The sequence below is a fragment of the Mucor mucedo genome (genome assembly GCF_025094135.1).
Source record: "Mucor mucedo strain NRRL 3635 chromosome Unknown EV154scaffold_175, whole genome shotgun sequence".
NCBI lineage: Eukaryota > Fungi > Mucoromycota > Mucoromycetes > Mucorales > Mucoraceae > Mucor > Mucor mucedo.
This window is the reverse complement of record NW_026252459.1, coordinates 60,848-84,189: the sequence shown is the minus strand read 5'-3', so window position 1 is coordinate 84,189 and position 23,342 is coordinate 60,848. Positions and strand designations below refer to the sequence as shown.

General features: G+C 36.6%; 12 protein-coding genes across 12 annotated transcripts; 4 read left to right on the top strand and 8 right to left on the bottom strand.

Annotated features, from left to right (window-relative positions):
- Positions 1-2: 2 nt before the first annotated feature.
- Positions 3-924, bottom strand: EV154DRAFT_430767 (uncharacterized protein; the record flags this gene model as incomplete). The annotated part of the gene is made up of 4 exons (XM_051596559.1): positions 3-29; positions 96-255; positions 342-585; positions 669-924. Coding segments are annotated over 4 exons (687 nt in total), but the record flags the coding sequence as incomplete, so codon positions are not given.
- A 94-nt stretch (positions 925-1,018) lies between these two features.
- EV154DRAFT_528114 (uncharacterized protein) lies at positions 1,019-1,846 on the bottom strand. Its single transcript, XM_051603552.1, has 2 exons — positions 1,701-1,846; positions 1,019-1,633 (listed from the first exon to the last, which is right to left on the bottom strand). Exons 1-2 carry the CDS (start codon positions 1,806-1,808, stop codon positions 1,133-1,135), a joined length of 609 nt encoding a protein of 202 aa, XP_051451733.1. The 5' UTR covers positions 1,809-1,846; the 3' UTR covers positions 1,019-1,132.
- Positions 1,847-2,822: 976 nt separating this feature from the next.
- Positions 2,823-3,596, bottom strand: EV154DRAFT_528109 (uncharacterized protein). The gene has a single exon (XM_051603551.1). The coding sequence runs from the start codon at positions 3,273-3,275 to the stop codon at positions 3,081-3,083; it is 195 nt and encodes a 64-aa protein (XP_051451732.1). The 5' UTR covers positions 3,276-3,596; the 3' UTR covers positions 2,823-3,080.
- Positions 3,597-4,315: 719 nt separating this feature from the next.
- On the top strand, positions 4,316-4,850 carry EV154DRAFT_528106 (uncharacterized protein). Its single transcript, XM_051603550.1, has 2 exons — positions 4,316-4,621; positions 4,692-4,850. Exons 1-2 carry the CDS (start codon positions 4,428-4,430, stop codon positions 4,723-4,725), a joined length of 228 nt encoding a protein of 75 aa, XP_051451731.1. The 5' UTR covers positions 4,316-4,427; the 3' UTR covers positions 4,726-4,850.
- A 137-nt stretch (positions 4,851-4,987) lies between these two features.
- EV154DRAFT_528103 (uncharacterized protein) lies at positions 4,988-6,484 on the bottom strand. Its single transcript, XM_051603549.1, has 2 exons — positions 6,186-6,484; positions 4,988-6,111 (listed from the first exon to the last, which is right to left on the bottom strand). Exons 1-2 carry the CDS (start codon positions 6,456-6,458, stop codon positions 5,383-5,385), a joined length of 1,002 nt encoding a protein of 333 aa, XP_051451730.1. The 5' UTR covers positions 6,459-6,484; the 3' UTR covers positions 4,988-5,382.
- A 282-nt stretch (positions 6,485-6,766) lies between these two features.
- EV154DRAFT_391480 (DnaJ domain-containing protein) lies at positions 6,767-6,967 on the bottom strand (the record flags this gene model as incomplete). Its single annotated transcript, XM_051595116.1, has 1 exon — positions 6,767-6,967. A coding segment is annotated over one exon (201 nt), but the record flags the coding sequence as incomplete, so codon positions are not given.
- Positions 6,968-7,053: 86 nt separating this feature from the next.
- On the bottom strand, positions 7,054-9,415 carry EV154DRAFT_473389 (uncharacterized protein). Its single transcript, XM_051597935.1, has 3 exons — positions 8,753-9,415; positions 8,145-8,668; positions 7,054-8,041 (listed from the first exon to the last, which is right to left on the bottom strand). Exons 1-3 carry the CDS (start codon positions 9,361-9,363, stop codon positions 7,113-7,115), a joined length of 2,064 nt encoding a protein of 687 aa, XP_051451728.1. The 5' UTR covers positions 9,364-9,415; the 3' UTR covers positions 7,054-7,112.
- A 16-nt stretch (positions 9,416-9,431) lies between these two features.
- EV154DRAFT_528099 (serine/threonine-protein phosphatase 2B catalytic subunit A1) lies at positions 9,432-11,788 on the bottom strand. The gene is made up of 7 exons (XM_051603548.1): positions 11,405-11,788; positions 11,146-11,352; positions 10,962-11,086; positions 10,646-10,903; positions 10,133-10,571; positions 9,800-10,078; positions 9,432-9,739 (listed from the first exon to the last, which is right to left on the bottom strand). Exons 1-7 carry the CDS (start codon positions 11,529-11,531, stop codon positions 9,567-9,569), a joined length of 1,608 nt encoding a protein of 535 aa, XP_051451727.1. The 5' UTR covers positions 11,532-11,788; the 3' UTR covers positions 9,432-9,566.
- Positions 11,789-13,420: 1,632 nt separating this feature from the next.
- On the top strand, positions 13,421-15,169 carry EV154DRAFT_579016 (uncharacterized protein; the record flags this gene model as incomplete). Its single annotated transcript, XM_051606571.1, has 7 exons — positions 13,421-13,446; positions 13,499-13,523; positions 13,758-13,769; positions 13,909-14,085; positions 14,116-14,352; positions 14,471-15,029; positions 15,096-15,169. The coding sequence occupies 7 exons, from the start codon at positions 13,421-13,423 to the stop codon at positions 15,167-15,169; spliced, it is 1,110 nt and encodes a 369-aa protein (XP_051451726.1).
- Positions 15,170-15,805: 636 nt separating this feature from the next.
- On the top strand, positions 15,806-16,919 carry EV154DRAFT_473383 (uncharacterized protein; the record flags this gene model as incomplete). Its single annotated transcript, XM_051597934.1, has 2 exons — positions 15,806-16,260; positions 16,325-16,919. 2 exons carry the CDS (start codon positions 15,806-15,808, stop codon positions 16,917-16,919), a joined length of 1,050 nt encoding a protein of 349 aa, XP_051451725.1.
- Positions 16,920-16,969: 50 nt separating this feature from the next.
- EV154DRAFT_94507 (uncharacterized protein) lies at positions 16,970-17,498 on the bottom strand. Its single transcript, XM_051607852.1, has 3 exons — positions 17,368-17,498; positions 17,178-17,302; positions 16,970-17,124 (listed from the first exon to the last, which is right to left on the bottom strand). The coding sequence occupies exons 1-3, from the start codon at positions 17,455-17,457 to the stop codon at positions 17,007-17,009; spliced, it is 333 nt and encodes a 110-aa protein (XP_051451724.1). The 5' UTR covers positions 17,458-17,498; the 3' UTR covers positions 16,970-17,006.
- Positions 17,499-19,353: 1,855 nt separating this feature from the next.
- On the top strand, positions 19,354-22,455 carry EV154DRAFT_430764 (fungal-specific transcription factor domain-containing protein; the record flags this gene model as incomplete). Its single annotated transcript, XM_051596558.1, has 8 exons — positions 19,354-19,862; positions 19,918-20,266; positions 20,416-20,503; positions 20,576-21,022; positions 21,081-21,534; positions 21,652-21,812; positions 21,914-22,125; positions 22,294-22,455. The coding sequence occupies 8 exons, from the start codon at positions 19,354-19,356 to the stop codon at positions 22,453-22,455; spliced, it is 2,382 nt and encodes a 793-aa protein (XP_051451723.1).
- Between the last annotated feature and the right edge of the window lie 887 nt (positions 22,456-23,342).

Genomic DNA, 23,342 nt, shown 5'->3' with positions numbered 1-23,342 from the left:
AGTTGGACACCTCTATTCAAATAATATAACTGTAAATTTTTTTTTTTTTCGGTCAGTAACAATGTTTGTGCATCAAATGTGTGTGACACACATACCTGTAAAATAGCAGTAAAGACCAATGCAAAAACAATGGCCCAGGTCAATGGATAAATAAATTGATTGTCGTGTTGAAATACAGTCAGGATTAACAATTCTAAACCACTCTTTGCAAATAACATGGCTTGACTACTGATATTTGCCCCGAACACACCGTAACTATTATATATATTTAACCATCTAATCCAATAGCGGAAGGGAGAGAGGGGAAAAAAATAAAAAAATAAAATAAAAAAATATCCTACCTGATTCCGAGCCACATTTTTAAATCCGGGTGCGTCCAGTGATGTGGTCTCTTTTTTGAGAGATATTCGACGACATGAGTAGAAAATAATCCGACACAGGTAAAAGTCTCCACCAGCGAAAAATAAACAATAAAGGAAGGACGTTTGTAGAGAGCGATTAAATCCTGTAACGTATGGTTAGGTTCAGGCACGGTGCCGAAACCAGCCACTAATCCTGCACCCACAACAATCATAGCAGTACCTTCTATGTTGTTAGTTTATGTCTAATCTTCTCCCCCTTTTTTTTCTTCTCTCTCTCTCTCTCTTTTCTTCTTTTGCTATGGTTACCAAATACAGTGCGTCTGGTGAACGGGTCACCCAAGATCCAGTTGGCAAAGATGGCGTTAAAGACAAGACCGATGGCTCCAACGGGAGCAAGAATGACAATGGGTAAGTAGCCGATGGTACTTGTGGAGCCAATCATGTTCGAAATGGTGTAGATTAAAAAGCCTGCAATCCACATGGGTCGTTTATATAACGGGATCGAGGTATCAATATAAAGATGCGAACGTCTTTGTAACGAAATGCCAAACGCTTGTGTCATACTGGCTATTAAAGCAACTAGCAGTGGACTCCATATTTCTTTCCCCATTTTTTCTTAGAAAAAAAAAAGTGTGTATGTATATTAGAGAAAGAGAGAAAGGATAATAATTAATTAAAATAAATTCAAATGGAAATATAAAAAAAAGTATGCTCTATATTTAGACTATTCCTAAATGGGGCATTTTTTTTTTTTTTTGCGTCTTGTTTTTTTATGCTTGATGCCAATAAGGTTGTTGTTGCTGCCTTGAAGGTTGAGGGTAATAAGGTTGTTGATTATAATATTGTTGTTGCTGTGGTTGCTGAGATTGTTGTGGTTGTCCATAATGATAGACATCCATCATGGGTTTCATATAATACTGTTGCTGTTTATCAAATGGCATCATATTACTGCCTCCATGTCCGTTATTGACATCTTCGTACGCTTGATACTCATTATTGGGTTTATACACTGGATACATGGCTTTATTTACATAGGGGTATCCCAAGCCAGAAGAAGGGGGAGGAGGAGGCTGTTGTTGTTGTTGTTGTGCTGCTGGTGGTGGTGGTGCTTGGGCAGCCTGTTGATATTGTTGTTGTGGTGGGGGAGGGGCGGGCTGTGGCTGATAATAATAATAGCCTGTTTCTACTTGAGTAATATACTTGTCACGCGGGAATAAGTGGGTAGACCCCATGGAAGGTGATTGTCCATATACGGATGGATCATAATAATTCTATTAAAAATGTCCTTCCGTTCAATGACCGCTCTCCCCTCCTTTTTTTATTTTAAAATTTACTTACCATGCGAGGTTGCTCCATTGAGCTGTACATGTTATATTCTGCAGGCATCATGGCGTTATATCCATTGTGGTAAGGATTCATTGTGTATTCCGGTTTATGTCCCACCATACCTGCAGCTGCTTGCTGTTGTTGTTGTTGTTGTTGTTGTTGATGATGAGTATGAGGATGTTGTTGATGGGGCTGTTGTTGTTGTTGTTGTTGTTGTTGTTGTTGTTGTTGTTGTTGCTCAACCGATGGCATTTGTACCTGCATTCGCTGCACAGCAGCAGTAGGTTGAACGGGTTCTTTCCTTTTCTCGGGTAAAGCCTCTTGCTTTGTTACGATCACCACCTCCTCTTTTTCTACTTCTTTTTCGACGGGTCTTTCTTCTCCGTTAGACAAGTTTAGGCTGCCAAATTGAACATTGACAGAAGAAAGAGAGGCGACTGCTTGGTTAGCGGGTAAAACAACGGGTTCGGTCTGATGAAGTCTACGTATTGTGGGTTTTCGAAGGGTGACAACTTCCTCGACATGCTCTTCCTTTTTACTAACGAGAATCTCTTCTTGTTTTTCTGGCTGTTCGGGAACGGCTTCCTCTACTTTTTCTACTATTGACGCTATAGGTTCTGCTGCAAGTTCTGCGGTGGGTTCTACGGTGGGTTCTACAGTCGGTTCAACTGTAGGTTCAGTGGTAGGCTCGGCAACCATTTCGACTGTAAGTACAACTGTGGGTTCAACTGTGGGTTCAATTGTGGGTTCAATTGTGGGTTTAGCTGTGGGTTTAGCTGTGGGTTTAACTGTGGGTTCAGCTGTGGGCGTTACTGCTGGTTCGACGATAGGTTCTTCTGCGGGTGCTGTGTGTTCTTCTGTAGATTCGGTTTGTGGTGTAGGTTCGGTATGTGCTGTGGCTTCGGTAAGTTTATTCACTTCTGCTGGTGCTTTAGATGCTTTAGGATTAGGTGTTTTAGAATTAGGAGATGCTTTGGGGATTTTAGGTGTAGTTGATTCCACTGGTGGTATAATCTCTTCTTCCTTGACAACAGGGCCTCGAAGGATGCTTGCCCATGAAGGTTTGGGTGGTTCTTCTTCTTGTACTTGAACGATTTTCTTCTGTGGTTGTTTACGAGGTTTACTATCTAAAAAAAAAAAAAAAAAAAAAAAAAAAAGATTAAGACACAATACATGGGCTCTTTTTTTAAACGGTGGTTTACTTTGTTTGGCAGCGCGTGGAGTGTCTATAAATAAGGTTAACAAAGCGAAAAAGGGAGAGGAAGGACAAAGAAAGTGAAGGTACCTGCTTTGATGGTGGGTTTCTTAGGTTTGGGTTTTTTGGACTTGACTTGACCCCATTGGCTTGCATGACCTTTTTAAAAAGGGTGCATTAATAGAAAATTAACTTGACTACAAGCAAAAGCAAACTATACCTTCTGATATTCTGGCAATGGCAACATGTAAGTCGCCTTGACATTCATCCATGACGAATATCAAGTCCTCTTGACTCCAATCGGGAAATAATTCAGTTAGAGAAGGTAAGCTTGATTTATATAAATACGAAAGCGATTTATTGTTTCGTTTTCCTTGTGCTGGTGGTGGCATTTTTTATATATAAAAAATGTGTGTGTGTGTGTTGTGTTAGTATGGAGGAAAGGGGGCGGGACCAAAAGAAGTGGCCCCCCCTATTGTGTACAAATCTGCATAAAAAATCAGCCGTCACATTCTCCAAACACGACTCAAATCAAATATTCTCAGTTGTAACATCCATTACTGCACATTCGTTCTTCTCGGAGAAGAAGAGAGAGGTTCTGTTATAAAAACAAGTAATATAGGTATTTATTGGTCTCAGCAGAGAGAAAGTGCAAACAATCAATGGTATGGCCTATATTTAACCTACTCCATATAGTGCCATAGAGTAAAGGTTTCTTGTGTACATTGCTACATACCATAGTAAAGTCTTGAATCCAAGGTCTTCATTTTGTAATAAATAATGCAACTTTTAGAAGATGTAGGCACATGTTTTGGAGCTTCTTGGTTTCATTTATCCTCGTGCTTCTTTATGAGCAAACGAGTTACATTTCTTGTTTTGTTTTTGTTGCTAAAGTCTGAAGGTTTAATATAATTGATATTTGTTTTTGAGAGATTTTTTTTGTGGTTCATTCATCACAATTTACACATAAAAATACAGTTGAAGCATGGTTATAACAGTGAGTTAGATCACTTGTTTTTTTTAGCTAAAATATCTGCCTATGTTTGCCATGCATCAAAACTTGCTAGCGTATCAAACAGAAAAGACTTTTCAGAAAGTTGCGGTCTGACCAATTTTATTGTGTTAGTCCCCTAACTCCTAAGAAATAATAGATATGATTGTGTCTATAGACACGATTTATTTTATTCTAGTGCCCCAAGCTACTTGTAGCAGGTACATTTATCTTTGTCGAGATTTAGACTCCAGTTCTTCCTGCGTGTTTCTTAAAATTGTAACATATTATTATTATGTTCTTTTGACAATCAAGAGAAAAAATTCTTCGTACTTTAGATATGTCATTAAAGTAATTAAGATTACCTAGATGGCAAAGAAAAGTGTGTGTAAAAAATGTAAATCTTATTTTTAATAAAAAAAAAAGTTATATAATCGGATGGTCATTTTGCCTAGAAAGATAAGTCGGGCAGTTCTTCATTTGTTAGCAAACACTATAACAAAACTAGACAGCATATGACGCTGTATGGTAAAACTCTGTATCTATTTGCAAGATGACATGGATAATATTTATGATAACAATCATCTCCTCATTTATTACATACAAACCTTTGTGTACATTTAGCAGTAGCATCTCCCTGTTACCATTTGTTTCTTTACATGGCAGGTCTTATCATTCATCCCAGAAGAGTGACCATCTAATTCTTTTTGTTGTTTTTGTTATCTCGTCTTACTTTATAATATACCCCTTGTATAAAATAAAGGGTTCCAACATTGTGATTAATTAAATATTTATTTGCTGATTAATTCAAGCTTACCTACTTGTATGACATTACTTACAAAGCACCTTAGGCAATGTTAATTGGGTGCATATATTAAAAACTGTATTCATGGCAGCTTTTTCTCCAAGTCATTGTTGTACATGCTTTTTCTATGAGTGATTCGGTAGCTGTGTAGAGTTTGCAGTATAGGGCGGTGGGTAGGTAATTTATCAGTGTAACTTTTATTTACTCACTATTTTGTTTGAGAAGCACTGACACTCTTTTTGACTTTTTACTGCATGCAGGTCCAAGTACGATTCTCGGGTAATAATAATAATAATAATGAAACTACGAGGTTTCTACTAGAGATATTATGCCATGTACAGAGATATTATGCAATCGTTCGAACAAAATCAAAGTATTGTTTCACCGGATGCGCGGATGTGACACAAAAATATTTGATAATGGTATCAATGATCCAATCTGCAGGATTTTGGTTGTTTCTAAGGACTTGGTAGCTTAAAAGACGCTCTACTACTGAGCCGAATTTTTTTTTCTTCTCTTTTAATTATGTAGGATTTAACAGGCGTTTAAAATCAAGTTCACTGAACTTAAAAAAGAGATATACAAGACCAACAAGTAAGGCTTCTCATCTGTCTACATCATCGGTGGACTGTCATGTACGTATTTAATGCAGCGGTAGTGACGAATTATAGAAGATATATAAAAAGAAGGGATATTTTTTTTATTATGAGAAAATCAATGGAGAGGGTTTACGATGTATGCCACGTATAAAGGCATCTTTTCTTCTAGGTAAAAAGCCTCTAGGCTTTAAAGGACTTAATAGTTTCCTGCCTCGCATCATGTTAAGTTCAGCGGAAATCATGCGTAAATGATCTGGATTGGAACGAGTGTCTCTTGTATATGTATTGGTATCTGGATTAAATCGGGGTTGAGTGGTTGCTTCGGATCTTCTCTTTTGGGAGATGGGTCTACGAGGTGGTATAGGCATAGGAATAAACTTGTTGAGACGTTTCTTGGTCTTTTGAGCGACGGGTTTTGTTGTGGTTGCGACGACAGCGGGAGTGGTTGTTACGGATGAAGGTGGGGATACGATTAAAGTTCGCTTTAATTTAGCCAGAGTTTCTTTCCATAAGGCATGATCACCTTGTGGTGGTGAAGAGGATGTTGGTATAGAATAGGATACAGTAGTTGTGGATGAGGTAGGGGATGATTTTGTGTTGAAAGATGATACGGAGTGTCTACGCAATAAATCCTTTGTGCTACTCGTATCTTCCTCTTCCTCTTCCTCTTCTTCCTCAGTAAAATCATCATCATCCACAGTCTGTAACATTCTTCGTTCACCTTCTTCCTCTTCTAGATTGAATCGTTCACTTAACGAAGGTGGTGGCATATGTAGTGGTAATACTTGTGTGAAGAAATCTGCAGATAAAAAATTCCTTAATGGAGACTGTACCTATTATATTTTTAGAATTTTTTTTTTACTAAATAAAATAACCCCCATCCTCCCACAGCACAAAAAGACATTACCAGCTCTTCTTCATCAGGTAAAGATTCCTTACTGTCTACCACTATCCAGTCTTCTACATGAGACATGCGACGCATGGGTTCTTGTTGTTCTTTACGACTGCTTTTGGGTCGTTTCTTTTTATGTCGTTTACTCAACATGGGAGGAATATCACCATATGGTTTTGTGGTCTGTTGTGCTGCTAACTGTTTAATGATCTCTCTATAAGAAATCGTATTGTCTAATTGACCTGGAATAGCAATAGGTTTGGAAGGTTGTTGTAACATGGTGACCATTTTTTTTTATTTTTTTTTATTTTTTTGGAATAAAAAAGAAAAAAAAGATCAAAAAAAAAAAAAAAAAAAAAAAAATTATATATAAAAATAAAAAAAAAGACACACACAGAGCACACAAGAAACGTGTGACTTTAAGACACGGGGGAGTTATTTTTTCTTTCATGTGGTAATAAAGTTCTTTTTTGGTGGTCAGTTTGAAAGAATTTATCATAGGATAAATAAAGCAAAGTAATCGAGGTGATTGTAAAGCCCGCCAAATAACTATTTCTGGTCCATTTTTGAGTCTTGATGGAGGTTTGATGGGCTTTTTCCCAATTGACTCCACCGGGACTGGTCTGATTATTCTTTTTGCTATTTGTTAATTGTTCATACGCCACTGTAATCTCTCGAAAATCAACCCCTTTCCCACCACTGGCTACATCCGGATGATGCTTTTTGCATAGTTCAAGGTAACGTCGTCGGATTTCCTTTTGTGTAGTATACCGACCTACTCCCAATATATCATACGGTGATTTGTTATTCATCAAAAAATAATAATAATAATAATAAAAAATAACAACAATAAATAATAATAAATTAAACAACGGGGGGTTTTGGGGTGGATCTAAACAAGCGTCACACTTTTTATATTTGTGTGCCTGAATTATTATTATTTTATTTTACAACACAGCTCCAACTGGCTACTGTGTACCAACCTCCCGTATGATGCAAAAGACAAATTAAGGACCATTTGCCTGTCTCGGATACCGTCACTTTCCCATCATACGTTTGATCTTGTGGATAATACATTAATTTAACTAATTTACCACCCGGACTCTTGATGGCTAATTTATGATGCGTGGCACTCGTCCGATTACCTCGGATACAGAAATGATAGGTCTGTAAAGGGAACAATCGATAACACTGCGGCTCTTGAATAAAAAACTCGTTATGGTCAGAATATAACTGTACAAAATCAAGTGCTTTCTCTTCTACTGGTTGCCCTTGGAGATAAATACACATGGCCAGTGGGTAATGATTCTTTTGAACAATCTCGGGTAATCCATGAGAAGACTGCGCTGGTACCACTTTAGGTCCTGCATAAATCTTTAACCAACCACGTCTTTGATGAGGTGGTAAAACTGCTTTAATCTTACACACTCGATATCTCTTTTCGGTGATGCATTGGGCTAAACCACGTACAACCGTTCCATCTTCTGCTTCGGTCTCTGCATAGCAACTAATATTTTCTTCCAGCTGAAGGCAAAAGTAGAACACACCACCTTCTTCCGCTATTTGATTCTTGTAATGAAGCATACGAAGTGAATGCCAAAAGAATGGGTTACGCACATACGGAAGAGAGAAAAATGCATGTTGGTTTAGTGGTGAATTAAGGTATTGATAGTGGGATGATTTAGGAAGATGCGTCATAATCATATCCTGCGGTCTTGTCAAGAACCAATGAGCTTCCATCTTGTTTTCATTGTGTGGGTGAAACGGTGATGCTAACCAACAATCAATCAAACGATCTTCTCCTTCAATCTTAACCGAACACCAAGCATGATTAATACTTGTTGTACCAGATTCTATTGTATCTTTAGGAGCTACATATTATATATTTATATAATTGTTTAATGTTTTAAAAAATGAATGAGAGTAAAAGGGTAATCCCTTTATAAAAAAAAAACAAAGTTACCTGATAACAACCTTTTAAATATCCTCCAATCACTTTGGATTCAAATCCTGCTGCTTCTGCCATGACAGCAAATAAAGTAGCCATCCCTAAAGAGGACTGGCATGACCTTTTTTCCAATACTTCTTCTGCTGATTCATAACTTGTGTCGGCCAATAACATGATGTGTGATGTTTCTTGTAATAAATTCATTGTGTCTTGTTCAATTCCTTCTGTTATGAGCTCTTCTTCATCTACTAATCGACTTAAACGCTGTCGAATGTTGGAAGATTTGGATGGTGTAGGTTTTATTAATATGGCAGGATGTTGTTGTTGTTGCTGATGGTGGTTGTGATGGTAAAGGGGTCTGATATTCTGGACCAACCAAATAAACAAAGCTCTTAAACGAAATAAATCTCGTTTATAAGGTCGTACTAGAAACTTTTGAGATAACAAAACAGGAGTTAATAACGGTCCTCTTTGTTGCACAGCCGATGCATAATGATCTATTTGTGTGAAATCATAATCAAAGGTTGCACTAGAAGACTCATTTTGATAGCTTTTTTTTTTTTTAAAACAGTAACAGAATGAAATTATAAGAATTATTACCAAGGGAAAAAAAAAACAATAAAATAAGACAAACCTGAGAAGTTGAAATGGGTTTGCTCCAATGTCATTGGGTGTGCGACACCGATGTAAAGCCTCCTGACAGTCTTGCTCGTACTGCTGTTGAGTACCACCTTGTTCAATTTGAGCCCGATTGGGTTGAAGTAAGCCTCGAATCTTTTTACTAAGTCCTCGCTTGAGAGGTTCTAATAAAGGAGGTTCTGCCTCCACACGCGGATACCAAAAAGTGGGTTTGGCAAGACCTTGTGACTGACAGCGTGTTCGAACATGACTCTGAGGGGTATTGCTAGGGCGAGGTAATGGAACTGAAGAAGACAGTGTGTCTTTGACAAGAGGACTAACAATACGTGGATGGGTATCTACTGCTGGGGCATGATAGCTTCTTTGTTGTACTGGAGAGGATGTTTTCCATTCATTGTTGATCATTGGTGATTCCCGTGCAATTCGGTTGTTAGAGACGGGTTTTCTGTGTACACGTTGATGTGGTGTAGATTTGGTAGAAGGTATACTATAGTTATCACTTCCACTACTACTGCTACTACTACTATTACTACTGTAATTGCTATTGGTGCTATACTTGTCTGTATGAGTGGATATGGATTGACGAGGAAATGCTCCGTGTATCATTTTATGGGTTTTGTTTATAAAAGAGAAAAGAAAAAAAAAATAAAAATAAAAAAAACAGAGACTTATAGTTTATATTGAAATCCCAAAAAGTGAGGTAATGTTTATTGTTTTCCCTTTTAAACGTTTTTGGTGTTACTAACAACAACGAAAAAAAAAAGCTTGGTATTCGGAGGGATTTTTTTTTTTAATTTGTTTTTTTTTTTTTAGTCAAGCATGGCTTCCACCATTTCTTCCATGTCTTCATCTTCTTCTTCCACAGCAGATCGAATCTTGCTATCAGTTTCTTCTTTTAAAAGTTGTTCCTTGACCTGACGTGTAGGAGGTAAACGTTCATTCTCCAAATCGGAGCGTTTAGCATCTTCAAACGTCGTAATGGCTGTATTTATTAAAAGTTAGACTTGCTTTCACTTCCCCCCCCCCCTTGCATTCCTCTTACCTGATTTCAAGCCTTCGACACCCAAGGCCAATGTGCCCAAAGGTAACTTACCTGTGGGAGACAATGACTTGAGCTCCGTGACACGTTCCGAATTCTCACGTAATACGGAAAAGACGCGAGAGATTTTGCCCACAGCCATGATTTTATTACGGATCACAATCTTGCGCTGTTCAACCTCATCCGCAGATGCACCCGACTTATCCTCCAACAACTTTTTATCGTCTTCTGCTAATTCTTCTTTGCTGCACACGTTCAAAACGGCAATCAACATATCCATAGCTATTAAAAGATAATATTTAGTTTATGGTTTACATCAGTATTTGCCACACTTACTCTTCTCGCCAACAAATGGCAAACTCCAGGAAAAGACATCCATGAAATTAGGCAACCAGTAAGGATGAGGTGTGCAATTGAACTGACGAATATTCATCACGTTATTCTCGTATTTCAGCACAGCGGCTTTGTTGTTATAGAGATCGAGATAATTGGGAGCAGAAAAGATGGTCATGACTGAAGGGAACGAGGTAGTCTTGCTCTTACGATACATACGATAACCCGCATCTTGTGCTTCATGCGCACGAATGATGGACAATAAATTATTACGTTCCAAGAATTGACAGGCTGCGTGATAACTGAAAAAGTAGGAACATCCTCGAACATGATTGTGAATAAATGTATCGTTATTCTTTTCCTGTCCAAACTCTTCGAGTGGATCAGACCAAAGCAAATCACACATCAAACCGTGCGTAGGTGGCTCACGGAAACGATCAATCTGTAAAAAAAAAAAAAAAAAGTATATAGCGTTAAAAAGGGTTATAATAGTACGTATATAGAGTAGCAATTTACCTTTTTCAAGTCATCCAGTGTGACGAGTTCGGGAGAGAGACCACCATGAATACACAAGAATTGTCTGTTCATGACGGCAGCCAAGGGTAAAGAACAGAATGAGGTCATACAGGCCTCATATACACTTTCGGTATATTTATGACGACACTCAATCTTGAATGTAAAGTAATCAGTCAAGTGCCTGCACTCATGATTACCTCGAAGTAAAAAGAAACTATTGGGATACCACATTTTCAGTGACCATAAATACAATACACACTATTCAAAAAAAAAAAGTTGGTTACTATATTCTCACTGTCGTCTAGGATACACTCACCTCAATGGAAAAATAGCCTCTGTCAACATAGTCACCGAGGAAAAGATAGGTAGTGTTGGCAGGATCACCACCGACTTCGAATAATTTCATCAAATCATAGTACTGACCGTGAATATCACCACACACTTTTTTTTTTATATAAAAGGGTTAGTTATGGGATAAATAAAAATAAAAAGAAGCTTACCGGTGATGGGTGCACCCACTTCCAAAAGATTAGGCTCTGTCTTGAAAATCTCTGTTCCCTTTTCGAGAATATATATTGCCTGTTCCTCTGTTAATCTTCCCTCTCTATAAAAATGGTCCTTTAAAAATTTGATATCCGGTAACCCAGGTCGCTCTTTGCTCCAAAATTCATCGTCCGTAGGTAAAGACGTAGCAGGTGCAGGAACATCTGTCATCATGGTTAATTCGAAACATCCTTAACATCAACTTTATTATTTTACCCTTGATGACACGATCTCTCGTGCTTACTTTGGTGCCATCTTCTTGTTCATATATAGTAAAGTCAATACGAGGTTGTTCAGGTTTGTTACGCAGTCTTGCAAGTGCTACACTATTCTCTGTATCCATGATGGTTTTATATATATAAAAAAAAGTATATGTAATAGAAAGAAGGGAATAACTAAAAAAACAGCCCAAAAAGATTTAAAAAACCTGGAGAATTTATATTACGGACTTGCAAAAAAATGGAAAAAATTTAAAAGAGACACACACTCATGTGTCTCGGGTTCAAAAATTAAAGTAAACCCTTGTTAAACCATTCGATAAAAGAAGAAATATACTTTATTGTCTAATATGAATTTCAAGTAGTAATAGTATGATGTTGCTGGTGGGAGTGGGATTAAAAGATTTAAGGCTGAGGTTGCAAATGTTTATTTATAAAGATGGTAACAAGATCATATGAATTCTTTCTTTCTCTCTCTCTTTTTTTTTTCTCGACTGTTTTGTATCACGCATCACAAGTATATACTTTTACCTGGTATTTCATCACACGACAAATCTTTTTTTTTTTCAATCTGTTACGTGAAGGGAGCGCAGAGATATACCTTTCTGCCTCTTAAAAAAAAAAAGCTGGTGATGAAATTATCTCGCGATCTGGATCTGAACTATTTTTAGCAATATGGAGATACATTAAAACAATGAAAAGGACCATGAACGCGTACAATACACGCGCAAAATTTCATTTAAAACGCGTCTCTTGTCCTCTTGCTAATGTGGCGCTGATAAATCATTGGGCTTGTATGACACAACAGTGTCAACAAAAGACGCCTTGATTGTATCACCATCATCAAATTTCCACAAAAAATGGCTGGTGGAGGGAAAAGACTATTTTGCTTAAACGGCATACAGCTGATAATGAAACACGATACTTCGTTTTATATCACACAAAAATAAGTTGGCATGTCTTCCTCCAATTTGATTACAAACCCTGACATCTTTCAATTTTAAAGCATGTGACGATAAGAAGATGAGGCTTCTGCTACTTGTTTGTGAGCAAACTTCTGCTAATTGTTTGTGAGCAAGCTTCTTTGATCTGCATGCTATCAAAAATTGTACCTAAAAATACTTGCTTTCTCGCTCTCCCCCACTGTTCAATGACTGCAGATAAATGAAAATCGTTCATCTGTTACCTCCCTTTTTCGAAACCAGATGCATATAGTCCATCTCATTGGCTCGCATGGATGGCGTTTTTTATGCGAAAAAATGCTTGGCTACAGTTTTTACACTTTAAATTCAGACAAAGTCAGACGAATCAAGAGATTCCTTACTTGTAAAATCTTTAAGCCATCAGTCCACTAGGGTAGAATGAGGCAGCAAAATTTATGGTGGCGCCTTGTCTGTGAGAGACAATCGGTCCATCATTACCAGTCTAAGCGGACCGGATAATGGTAAACATGCTTTTGGCAATCATCACGTCTCAATTCCTGTCTAAATCTACGCTTGAGTTTTTCTTTTTCGACTACTTTTCTTCAGAACTCTTCTACTGGATATTGACTAAATAAACCCCATCTGCTTCGAGCACGCTAGCTGTATTTTCTATTGTGTAGAGTATAATGGTCTGAATGTAAAAAAAAAATGTAGTGACAGGATAAAAAGAATATGGAAGACAGTCAGATATATTTTCGTGAGAATCCAAATGAGCCAGAACTAATATGTAGCTCCCGTATATTTAGAGCTCTTAATTTATATTGTTACTCTACCTTTTTCCTGCTATTAGTTTTTTTGGCCTTAGAAATTCATTATTTTTCTGTCAAAAATATTGATAAAATCATTAGTTTGTTCTTTACTTATATCTGACTCAGTCTTAATACTTTAGGTCTTTGTAATTCTGTATTTATTATAGCTGCTTGTAATTTAACTATTCCATTTTTGTATTTAACTGTACTCCTTCGAGTACTAGTCTTATCTAATTTCGTCGTATAAAACGGGCAATTGACTACGTCGGTTTCGATACGAACATGAGTGATTTGAAGAATCTACTCCAGTAATTAGTGACAATATGTTTTTTAAGATGTAAATTGTGAATAATTTTGTAGAGAACACGCCAACATTCAAAAAATAGTAACTGATTTATTTTTTTCACCAAAATCGATTCGAGGTTTTTGATAGAAACTAATTGCTAAATTGTGCGAAAAATCTGAAAAAGTTTAACTGTATCGTCCTGCTTACAAACAAAGAAGCAAATAAAAACTCTTGTTCACATTACTAAATCTTGAACTGAAAGTTTTATTACTATTGTTAATGTCAATAAAGTTTATTTATATTGCTGAAGTCTATGTTTATTAATCTAAATAGTCTTTCTCAAAAGTGAGCTACCATTGTATTTCTTATATTTCTGAGGTTTAGAAACTATAAATGCCGTTTTTAGCTTTTTCTATAAACAAGACAAAAATAAAAGGGTGAAAGTGATTACATTATAACTGGTTTTTTTTTTTTTTTTTCATAGAAAGGTTTACCTTATAATTTTGAAAAGATCATTGACAAGATTGAAGAGACGTTCAGTCAACAGGCATTTGAAATGACACCACGCTTAGCGCGACAGTTTTTTACGCTTTGGTATCATACTGCCTTACGTGATTACATTGCCACTTCACAAGACGGAAGATATTGTACGTTTTTAAAGGTTATCATGACCATGACTCGTGCATTATAGTGTTTCAGTGACGATTATGAAATCACAGCGACGGACGTGCAAATTGAGATCATCATGACGGCTTTTGATACGATTGAACCGGACACGGAGGCACTACTGAAAGCTTTGGATATATTGGTGTTAGAGAAATGGGATATATGGGTTTTGTCTGTGACAGAGGACCGTGTCAATGAAATTCATATCAAAGACTTCTTGGTGATTATAAACCCTGAAAATCCTACAGGTCAATGCCTCTCTGTAAAAAAAAAAAAAAAAAAAAAAAAAAAAAAAAAAAAAAAAAAAAAAAAAAAAAAAAAAAAAAATATGCGTGCAATTCTTTTGTTCTGTTATGAGCAACGTGTGATACTTTTGGCAGACAAAGTATGTCAGACGAATTGCTATGACCTTAAATTATATCCTTTTACAAGTTCCAAAAAAAAAAGTCTTGATGGGATTTTCAGAGAACATCAAATTACAGCAAAACGCGGAATTAGTTTCGTTTCATTTGATTTCAAAGGGCTTAATTGGAGAATGCGGACGTTGCGGAGGATTCTTTGAATGTGTTCATTTGGATAACCACGCCCTCGAACATATTTACAAGCTGGCTTCGGTGACTATTTGTCCTAACATCCATGGACAAATCATGGTGGATCTGATGCATGATCCACCACATGAAGGTCAAGTATCTTATCCATTGTATCAGTCAGAAATAGCGTCCATTTACAACTCTTTAAAACGACATAGTAAGAAGCTTGAAACAGTGTTAAATCAAATGGAAGGTGTCTCTTGTGAGCCTACACAAGGTGCAATGTTATTATTTCCTCGTATTATATTTCCTGTTGAGGTCTTGGAAGCGGCCAAAAACCAAGGTGAGGTACCCGACACTTATTATGCATTGGCAATGCTTGAGGCTACGAGCGTTTGTGTTGTACTTAGTAAAGTTTTCATAGTTTTTTTTTTTAATACGAAATAGCAAGAAAGAAAATTTTTAAGAAAAATAGGGTTTGGTTCCGGTCAGAAGATAGGAACATGGCATATTAGGTTACCAGAGGAGCATTTGTTTGATCAATTTTGAGAGAATGTTGAGCAATTTCACAAAGATTTTCTTCGGAAACATATAAAAATGTAGTATGATGATGATACTCATTAATTGTATTTAATATTTATTACATTATAACACCTGTAGGAATAAAATATTATACAAGTAGGACCTTACTCGCATGTCAATTAGAATCAGCGGACTTGTGGAACGTCCCAGTTGTTCAATAATGATCGAAACTTTTTAAGCCCACGAGTCTAAAACTAGCAAGTTTCATGCTCGATACCAAAGAAACACGCGTCACATGACGTTAGTTTGCAATCATAGATTTGTGCTTCCCTCGAGCCAATGTAACGTGTAAACACGATCGATAGGAAAGTGCGTTCAAGACGATGAAGGAAGATTAGAATATGCGAATTGAAGTGAACATGGGGTTTGAAATTGATTATTAATCATAAAAAGAAGAAATTTACTCTTTACAACCATGACATTCTTTGGGACCTAAATCGGGGTTAGTTAACCCCAATTGATTATTAAGCTAAAAAGGCTGTCAAAAGAAGATAAATTCAATACCAGATATGTCTCAGTGAATAGTATATATAAAGGGAATGAAGATTTTCTCTCGTTTTTACTTTATCAAAATATCAATTTGAAAATAAATAAATATACAAAATGGTTTCTAGCAAGCGTGTTCTCTTTACTAAAATTCCCTCTGGTTATCCTGTTGCTGGTGAACACATGAAGTTGGATGAGAAGACTGTTGACTTGGAGGCTGCTCTTCCTAAAGGAGATTTCATTGTGAAAACCCTTGAAATTTCTGTTGACCCTTATATGAGGGGTCGCATGCGTGATGCTTCTATCCAATCATACGCACCTGCTTTTGCATTAAATGAACCCATGACAGGTGACACCATGTCTGTGGTGGTTAAATCTAACAATCCTGATTACAAGGTGGGTGATCTCGTGTATGGCCGTACAGGTCGTGGTTTATTTGAAGAATATGCTCAAGTCAGTGCCGAGTATGCCAAAGGTGCTTATGTAGTTCGTAATGACGCTAAAGAAAATGGCCTGCCTCTCTCCCATTACGTCGGTGTTCTTGCTATGCCAGGTATGACCGCCTATTATGGGTAAGTTTCAAAAAAAAAAAAAAAAAAAATGATTTCATGCAATTAATTTTATGGTTTTTTTTAGCCTCAATGAGATTGGCAAGCCCAAAAAAGGTGAGACTCTCTATGTTTCTGCTGCTGCCGGTGCTGTCGGACAACTTGTTGGTCAATTCGGTAAAGCCATGGGTTTATTTGTCGTAGGTTCTGCTGGTAGTGACGAAAAGGTCGAATATCTCAAGGAGATTGGTTTTGATGAAGCTTTCAACTACAAGCATGGTGATATTGAAGCTAATTTACGCAAGTACTGTCCCGATGGTATTGATATTTACTTTGAAGGTGTTGGTGGTAAAATGCTAGATGCTGTTTTAGCAGTAGCCAATAACTTTGCTCGTATCATTGCTTGTGGTATGATCTCACAATACAACCTTGAGAAGCCTGAACCCTTATACAATATCATTAATGTTGTTACCAAGAGAATCAAATTTGATGGTTTTATCATCATGGATCATATGGATTACGAAGAAAAGTTCCTCAAGGAAGTGACCCCACTTCTTACTAGCGGCGCTGTAAAGTACAGAACTGACGTAGCTGAAGGTATCGAAAAGACTCCGGAAGCCTTAATCAATGTTCTTCATGGTAGAAACTTTGGTAAACAAGTCGTTCACGTTGCCGATCTTTAAGCATGTATGTATATATATCCCTCGCTTAACTTAATAAAAAAAAAAAAAGCTGTATAATATTTTGTGGGTATCCTTTTTATTATGAATTTATAAGTTGTCAGTCTTTCCAGAGAGTGTCTTAATTTCATCATTCACTCGGGTTTGGTATTGCTCGCCTTTTAAAGTCTCTAAAGCCTCTTGGCGAATCGTATTGTAGATGCCAGCTCTACTTTAATGTTAGAATCAATCGTAGTCTACATGACTAAAAATCGATTTTACCTTTCTAATTCTGCGGAAACTAATTCGTAAAAGGCCGAGGATTCTTTTTCAATTAATGAAGGATCTCTTGCGACCATGTCTTCCATAAATGACTTGAGTTTCTCCAAAAAATTTTCTCCTCCAGCCTATAAATATAAACAAATGTTTAAAATTGCTTTTCCCATGCAATGTATTTTTTTATAATGTTTACACCGGACTGAAAATCGGATAGTAAACGTTTTCGTAAATCGTCAAATGTGCCATTTTTTTTTAGCTGTAAAACAATCTCTTCGGGCTTCATTGGGTATGTGCGTGTTATAACAAGAGAAAAAAAGGGGCCACTGTCAAAGGAATAAATAAACAGAATAAAAAAGAGTCCCTTTTTTATACAATTTAACTGAGCCAATCATCATTGACTGAAAAAGGCAATGTCATTGATACAGAGAATTCGCTTGCATGACGTTTCTTTAGAAGCTGTTTGAGAATAGCTATTCAATTACTGCCTTTATATCTATGTATAAATGGCGAATAAGATAGTAAATTACTGCACATTCGGCCATCATTGCTTATTCTGGAATTTTTTCTGCCAATTTTGCGTCATTCTGGTGTAGCACAATTTTTTTCTCCTGGAAGCATAGAATATGTATTCTTTTTTTTTTTTCTTACATCACTTCCATATTATTCACTCAACAATAGGTTTTTACGAAAGAATTCTATTCAATGTAAGTTATTTAGCCTTTAATATCCTTACAGTATGAAATTTAGTGTTCACCAAGAAGATAGCTCACAAGCACCCAAGATTATTATAGGTTCTATTTGTCTGATCATCAAGTATATGTCTTTTATGGTAATAAAACCTCAGAACCCCCCTCATTTTTAATTAATTCCCTAGAAGCCGTAAATACTTGTTCAGCCCTTGATTTCTAAGTGCCTTCTTCTTTTAGATCGGCCGCAGCAACAGTCCCCAGATTTTAAACTTGAGTTTATAATCTATAACATGATACATGTGTTGTTTTTCATCTCAATTAATAATAAAGTAAAATCGTGGATATATTTGATAGGTATAAAATGTCAGGCTGTTATTCTATTCTTTTTATAATCCTACTGCATACAATATGTCTATTCAAGATCTAACTGAGAGTCGTAAATACTAACCTTTTTCTAAATCTCATTATGTTTTAGTAAGGCTTTAAGTATAGAGTAAGAATATATTTTAAAACCAATGACAATTATATCACTGAAAGAAGCAAAGGCCCTCCATTTGTCACAAGCAATTCTTATTATGTTTCTAGCTGACTGAAAATTATATCACTGAAAGAAGCAAAGGCCCTCCATTTGTCACAAGCAATTCTTATTATGTTTCTAGCTGACTGACAAAAAAAAACACACCATTTGAAAAATCGGCGAAAGAATTTACCGGCCCGAATAATTCCTTTTTTTTTATTATTATTATTATTTATTCTTCACCCCCTTCCTCTTTTATTTTGTAAAGCTTTTTATTTTTCTCTCATTCTTTTTCTGTATATTGAAACTCCAGTAATGTCAGATCCTCAAAGATGGCAAGCTGATCGACCACCGTACACTTCACCTTCCTTTTCAACACAGACAACAGGTTACAGACCATATGATCCGACACAACCACCACCACAACCACCACCACCACAACCACCACAACCACAACCACAACCACAACCTTCGCTCAGACCTTTACAGCCAAATCCATATCCATCGCTTGGATATGCAATGTATCCTTTTCCCAGAAATAGTCCCAGTACTTCACAATTGGGAGAATCGGATACGGATAAATCAGATAATAGACGTACGCGTATCAGTAGAGCATGGTATTATATGAACAAATCAATGTCATTGTTTAGAATAAAAAAAGGTACTAATCATCCCAAATAAAAAAGCGACGCATGTAGACGTAAAAAAATAAAATGTGACACAAGCGGACAGGGAAACACATGCAAAAATTGTACATCCTCCAAATTAGAGTGTACTTTCAACGATAGGTAAACATGTCATTTTTATATGTGTTGTAATCGCTTTGCTAATAGATGACCTCATAGCGCCAAGAAACGTGGGCCACCGAAAGGGTAAGGTATATTACACACTGTTTGATTTTTTAATTACTAATAATAAAAAAAAAAAAAAAAATGATAGTTATATTGAAGTTTTAGAAAATCGATTAAAGCGAATGGAACGTATATTGGGTGATTTGGCAGACACAGACGAGACAATAGCAGAAACTATCAAAAGCCCTAAAAAGGTATCGAGTTCAACAGGAAAAGCAAAAGAGAAAGAAAAAAAAGTATCTGTTACACCAACTGCCACAACCACTTCCGCTGAATCTGCCGGCACCACGACCGAAAGTTCAAGCGCTGATGCGCCTGTGATACCGTTTTCGCTCGCCACAGGTGTGCGAACACGATACATTGGGGATATGAGTCCTTTGCCTTTTTTGGCTCAAAAAATCAATTTTGAGGATGCTCGCATTGCATCGAGAATAGGTATTAAAATCAGAAGATTCGGTCAGAGTTTAGTCTTGTACGAAAAGGATGAATCATTGAATGGCAAAACATTGGAACAAAGTATGTTGGAAGATTTGAATCTGATAAAACCAGGTGAGACAATCAAGGGCTTAAATGATTGGATCTATAAAGTCGCTGGTGTGGATAAAGCTACAAGCGATAGTCTTATGAAAATGTATGTGATTTATTATCATTATTAATGTATCACTGATTTTTTCTTCGTTAATAAGCTATTTCGCATATATTCATCCTGGTTTACCGGTTGTAAACAAGGTACTTTTCCTAAAGCAGTATCGTGGAGAAATTGGTGAATATCCTTCCGCGCCACTTTTAAATGCTATTTATGGTGCAGCAGTGCGTTACATTGAAACGTGCGAATTGAACGGCGATAAAATTATGCAACACCATCATATTAAAATGAAAGAAGGTTGGTCTGAGGGATTCTTTGAAAACTTGCTTACTTTTATCAGAGGACGTTATACACCCTGTATTGCAACCGTTCAAGCCTTGGTAATCGGACAAAATCATCGTGCCAGTTTAGATGAAAAATTGGCAAGCGCTTGGTTATTAAATTCCGCAGTAAGCTTCTTTTTTTTTTAAAAGAAAAAATCTGGTTATTAACTTTTTCTTATTAAAGGCAATTCGAATGGTATTTGGCAATAAATACAATATAAAGCAAAAAAGGAAAATTATTGAAAGCACATGTTTTTTTTTTTTTGTAATTTTAGGCGCAAGATCTTGGACTTCATAGATCAAGCGACTGTTGGGATATACCGGCGTCCGAAAAGGAAACACGTAAAAGAGTCTGGTGGTCTGGTAAATAAGAAAGAATGCACATCATGGGACAGAAAAACAAAAGGGGTATTGAGAATTTTCTTATTATAATAGTTTATATTATGGATAAATGGTCTTCAGCTTCAACAGGTCGACCTCAGACGATTTTTGATGAGGATTGTGACGAAGGATATCCAAGTGAAATTGCTGACTGGGAAGAAGTGATGGACGTAAAAACAGGCGAGTCTCAGGATAATGGCCCTAGATACCCTTCTTTGGATAAAAGTGTTGCACAGAAAGCTAAAAACGAAAAAATCCCGATATATCAACCCTTTGTACAACTTGTGAAACTTTCTGAAATTCTTGGCAGAATTTTACAAGGTTTATATACACCTTTAGCTAAAAAACATAGTGAAAAACATGGTAGTGATGCTGTCGTTACCTATCTCGATAACGCCTTGTCTGAATGGAGATCAGCCTTACCACCAGCTTTACAAATCTCCACTATCAACGTGAGGCGCTTAGATAGTCATGGCCGAACTCCGTTACTCTCCATGTCAGGTAGGATTTTCTTCCTTGGCAATCACATTAAAAAAAAAAACTCACATAAATTGTATAGGTCTCATGTATTTATCTTATTGTACATTGTTAATATTATTACATAGACCGTTCATTGAAAAAGAAGGACAAAATACCCGTTCATCAAAATCTTCACTCAGCATATGTACCAGTGCTGCTACACGGTGTGTCGATATTGCCGAGAAAATGCATTATCGAGATTTTTTGCTTGTATCCTGGAATTTTGCTATATATCCAGTTTTTACGGCTGCCTTAATTCATATATATAATGCCTCTAACCCCGATAGCATTGTATCTGATGAGGCCAAATCAAATTTAATTAAAGCTACCGGCGTGATTAAACGACTTTCGAAATTATCATCTGGTGCACGACGCTTATATGACGTACTTCGACAATTGATGAGACTCCGAGAGATCACGGTGGATAATAGCGAGCTATCCGACGACACTACCGTAAAAGAAAATAAGCGAAAAACTTGTCATGTTCGTAAGAAGTCTCAAAATACTATCAGTAACAAAAAGGGCAAAAACCGACGTACAAGTAGTATAAAGAATGAGGATTTGGAAATAGATAATGTTATTGGGAAATTATCGGATGTTGGAAGAGGCAGTACGGCAAGTGGTAGTAGATTGTACCTTAACAGGGCTTCTTCAACAGAAATGAATTCTCCTATGCTATCTGATTCTGAAGTAGCAAGTACGCATTCTACGCCTTCTTCCATCGGGAACGGCGAATGGATCAATGGGCTATATTCCCAATTGCAGACCGACAGTAAGTAACACATAAAAATATCCTTCATGCTGGTATTGATTCATCTATTGTAGTGCCGAATGCACAACAACCTTCGCCGCTACCACCTGTGCAGCAACAAGCTCCATTTGATGCCGAGCCTTACTCCTTAAGACAATTTGGTATTAATATGAATCAAATGTACACGCCTATGCAAACACCAGCTATGCCACAGCAATACCAACCCAATATGCAACCCCAACCCAATATGACAAATATGATGCTCCCCACAAACCCTGCTGATAGCTTCTTATTTGGATTAACTGACCTGTCATTCTCCACCCCATATCAGCCTGTCAACAGCTATAACACACTTCCCATGAATAATAGTTACCCTTTACAATCAGCACCATCCCAAGTCCCATCACAATCACAAATATCACCACAATCACAAGTGCCACCACAATCTCAAGTGACACCACAATCTCAAGTACCATCACAATCCCAAATACCATCGCAACAGGGCATGATAGATCATACCCTTTTCAGAAATCGTCCTGATAATCCGTTTTGGTCTGTGCCTAGCAGTATTGAATTGGATGACTGGACAGCATATTTGCTACCTCAACAACCTACCTCTACGTCAAATACACATCCAAGAGACTGGAATCCAGGTTGGGCGTGAAGCCATATTCAGTTTGACTTTTGCTAAATATCCTAAATGCAATCCCAATCTTTTTATCAATGTAAGAAAAAACACACCCGACAAAACAAAAAAAATCGATCCTTATATATATATATGAAATATAACATAATAGAGCAACCCCACACCCGTAAATATTTTTAAAATATATTTTGTACGTCTTATTATCTTTTTGTTAAAATAAAAAAAATTATGTTGGAAAATGGTTTTTTTTTTAAATTGGTTATTAGTAGGTTATTTTTGATTTTACACTGTATTCGGACAGGAATAGCGTTGAAAACACAGGACGTATATTGGATTGAGCTCATTCTTCAGATTGCATTTAAAAGGGTGAAGATGCAGTTTGATAAAGTCATACTGTTGGGAAAGTTTTAAAAACAAATGAAGTTTTTTTTTTTGATAACGACAGGGTTAATTAGTATGAAGGTGAAAGTAGGACTAATCCCATCAATTAGATCACTTACATTTAATTCATTCGTTAATAAGAGTGGTTGAGATGAAAATTATCTGTCCCTGGAGTGATCTGAGATATACGTAAAAGGTCTCGTCTTTGTATACAAATGTTCGCCATATATATAAGTCTCTTGTTGTGCTTGTGTTGATCTCTTGTCCCTTTTTTTTTTATGTGACTCCTAGATATGGGAAAAGCACAATCACTTATTCAACAAAATAGATCTGCATGCATAAAACAATAACATCATTTTAGTTTAAGGTTTTTGCCCTTTATAGTTTAAAGCTAAAGTATATGATTGAGTGAGGAATGGAAAGTAACCACGTATATACCTTTATATTTGATAGTTTATTAAATAAAATGATTCGATTCATTTTATACATATCAGTAAAAACCAAATGCCAATTGCACTCAAGGC

Excerpts from the sequence above, each read along its gene's own strand:
- EV154DRAFT_528114 (XM_051603552.1), bottom strand. The coding sequence starts at position 1,808 with ATGGTGGGACATAAACCGGAATACACAATGAATCCTTACCACAATGGA. Across the intron at positions 1,634-1,700 it reads CAATGGAGCAACCTCGCATG|AATTATTATGATCCATCCGT; the intron begins GTAAGTAAATTT and ends CATTTTTAATAG.
- EV154DRAFT_528109 (XM_051603551.1), bottom strand. The coding sequence starts at position 3,275 with ATGCCACCACCAGCACAAGGAAAACGAAACAATAAATCGCTTTCGTAT.
- EV154DRAFT_528106 (XM_051603550.1), top strand. The coding sequence starts at position 4,428 with ATGACATGGATAATATTTATGATAACAATCATCTCCTCATTTATTACA. Across the intron at positions 4,622-4,691 it reads TCTTACTTTATAATATACCC|CTACTTGTATGACATTACTT; the intron begins CTTGTATAAAAT and ends ATTCAAGCTTAC.
- EV154DRAFT_528103 (XM_051603549.1), bottom strand. The coding sequence starts at position 6,458 with ATGGTCACCATGTTACAACAACCTTCCAAACCTATTGCTATTCCAGGT. Across the intron at positions 6,112-6,185 it reads TACCTGATGAAGAAGAGCTG|GTACAGTCTCCATTAAGGAA; the intron begins GTAATGTCTTTT and ends AAAATATAATAG.
- EV154DRAFT_473389 (XM_051597935.1), bottom strand. The coding sequence starts at position 9,363 with ATGATACACGGAGCATTTCCTCGTCAATCCATATCCACTCATACAGAC. Across the intron at positions 8,669-8,752 it reads AACCCATTTCAACTTCTCAG|CTATCAAAATGAGTCTTCTA; the intron begins GTTTGTCTTATT and ends AAAAAAAAAAAG. Across the intron at positions 8,042-8,144 it reads GATTGGAGGATATTTAAAAG|CTCCTAAAGATACAATAGAA; the intron begins GTTGTTATCAGG and ends TATAATATGTAG.
- EV154DRAFT_528099 (XM_051603548.1), bottom strand. The coding sequence starts at position 11,531 with ATGGATACAGAGAATAGTGTAGCACTTGCAAGACTGCGTAACAAACCT. Across the intron at positions 10,572-10,645 it reads CACTGGATGACTTGAAAAAG|ATTGATCGTTTCCGTGAGCC; the intron begins GTAAATTGCTAC and ends TTTTTTTTACAG. Across the intron at positions 9,740-9,799 it reads TGTCGAAGGCTTGAAATCAG|CCATTACGACGTTTGAAGAT; the intron begins GTAAGAGGAATG and ends TAATAAATACAG.
- EV154DRAFT_94507 (XM_051607852.1), bottom strand. The coding sequence starts at position 17,457 with ATGAAGCCCGAAGAGATTGTTTTACAGCTAAAAAAAAATGGCACATTT. Across the intron at positions 17,303-17,367 it reads TATCCGATTTTCAGTCCGGT|GCTGGAGGAGAAAATTTTTT; the intron begins GTAAACATTATA and ends TTATATTTATAG. Across the intron at positions 17,125-17,177 it reads GTTTCCGCAGAATTAGAAAG|AGCTGGCATCTACAATACGA; the intron begins GTAAAATCGATT and ends ACATTAAAGTAG.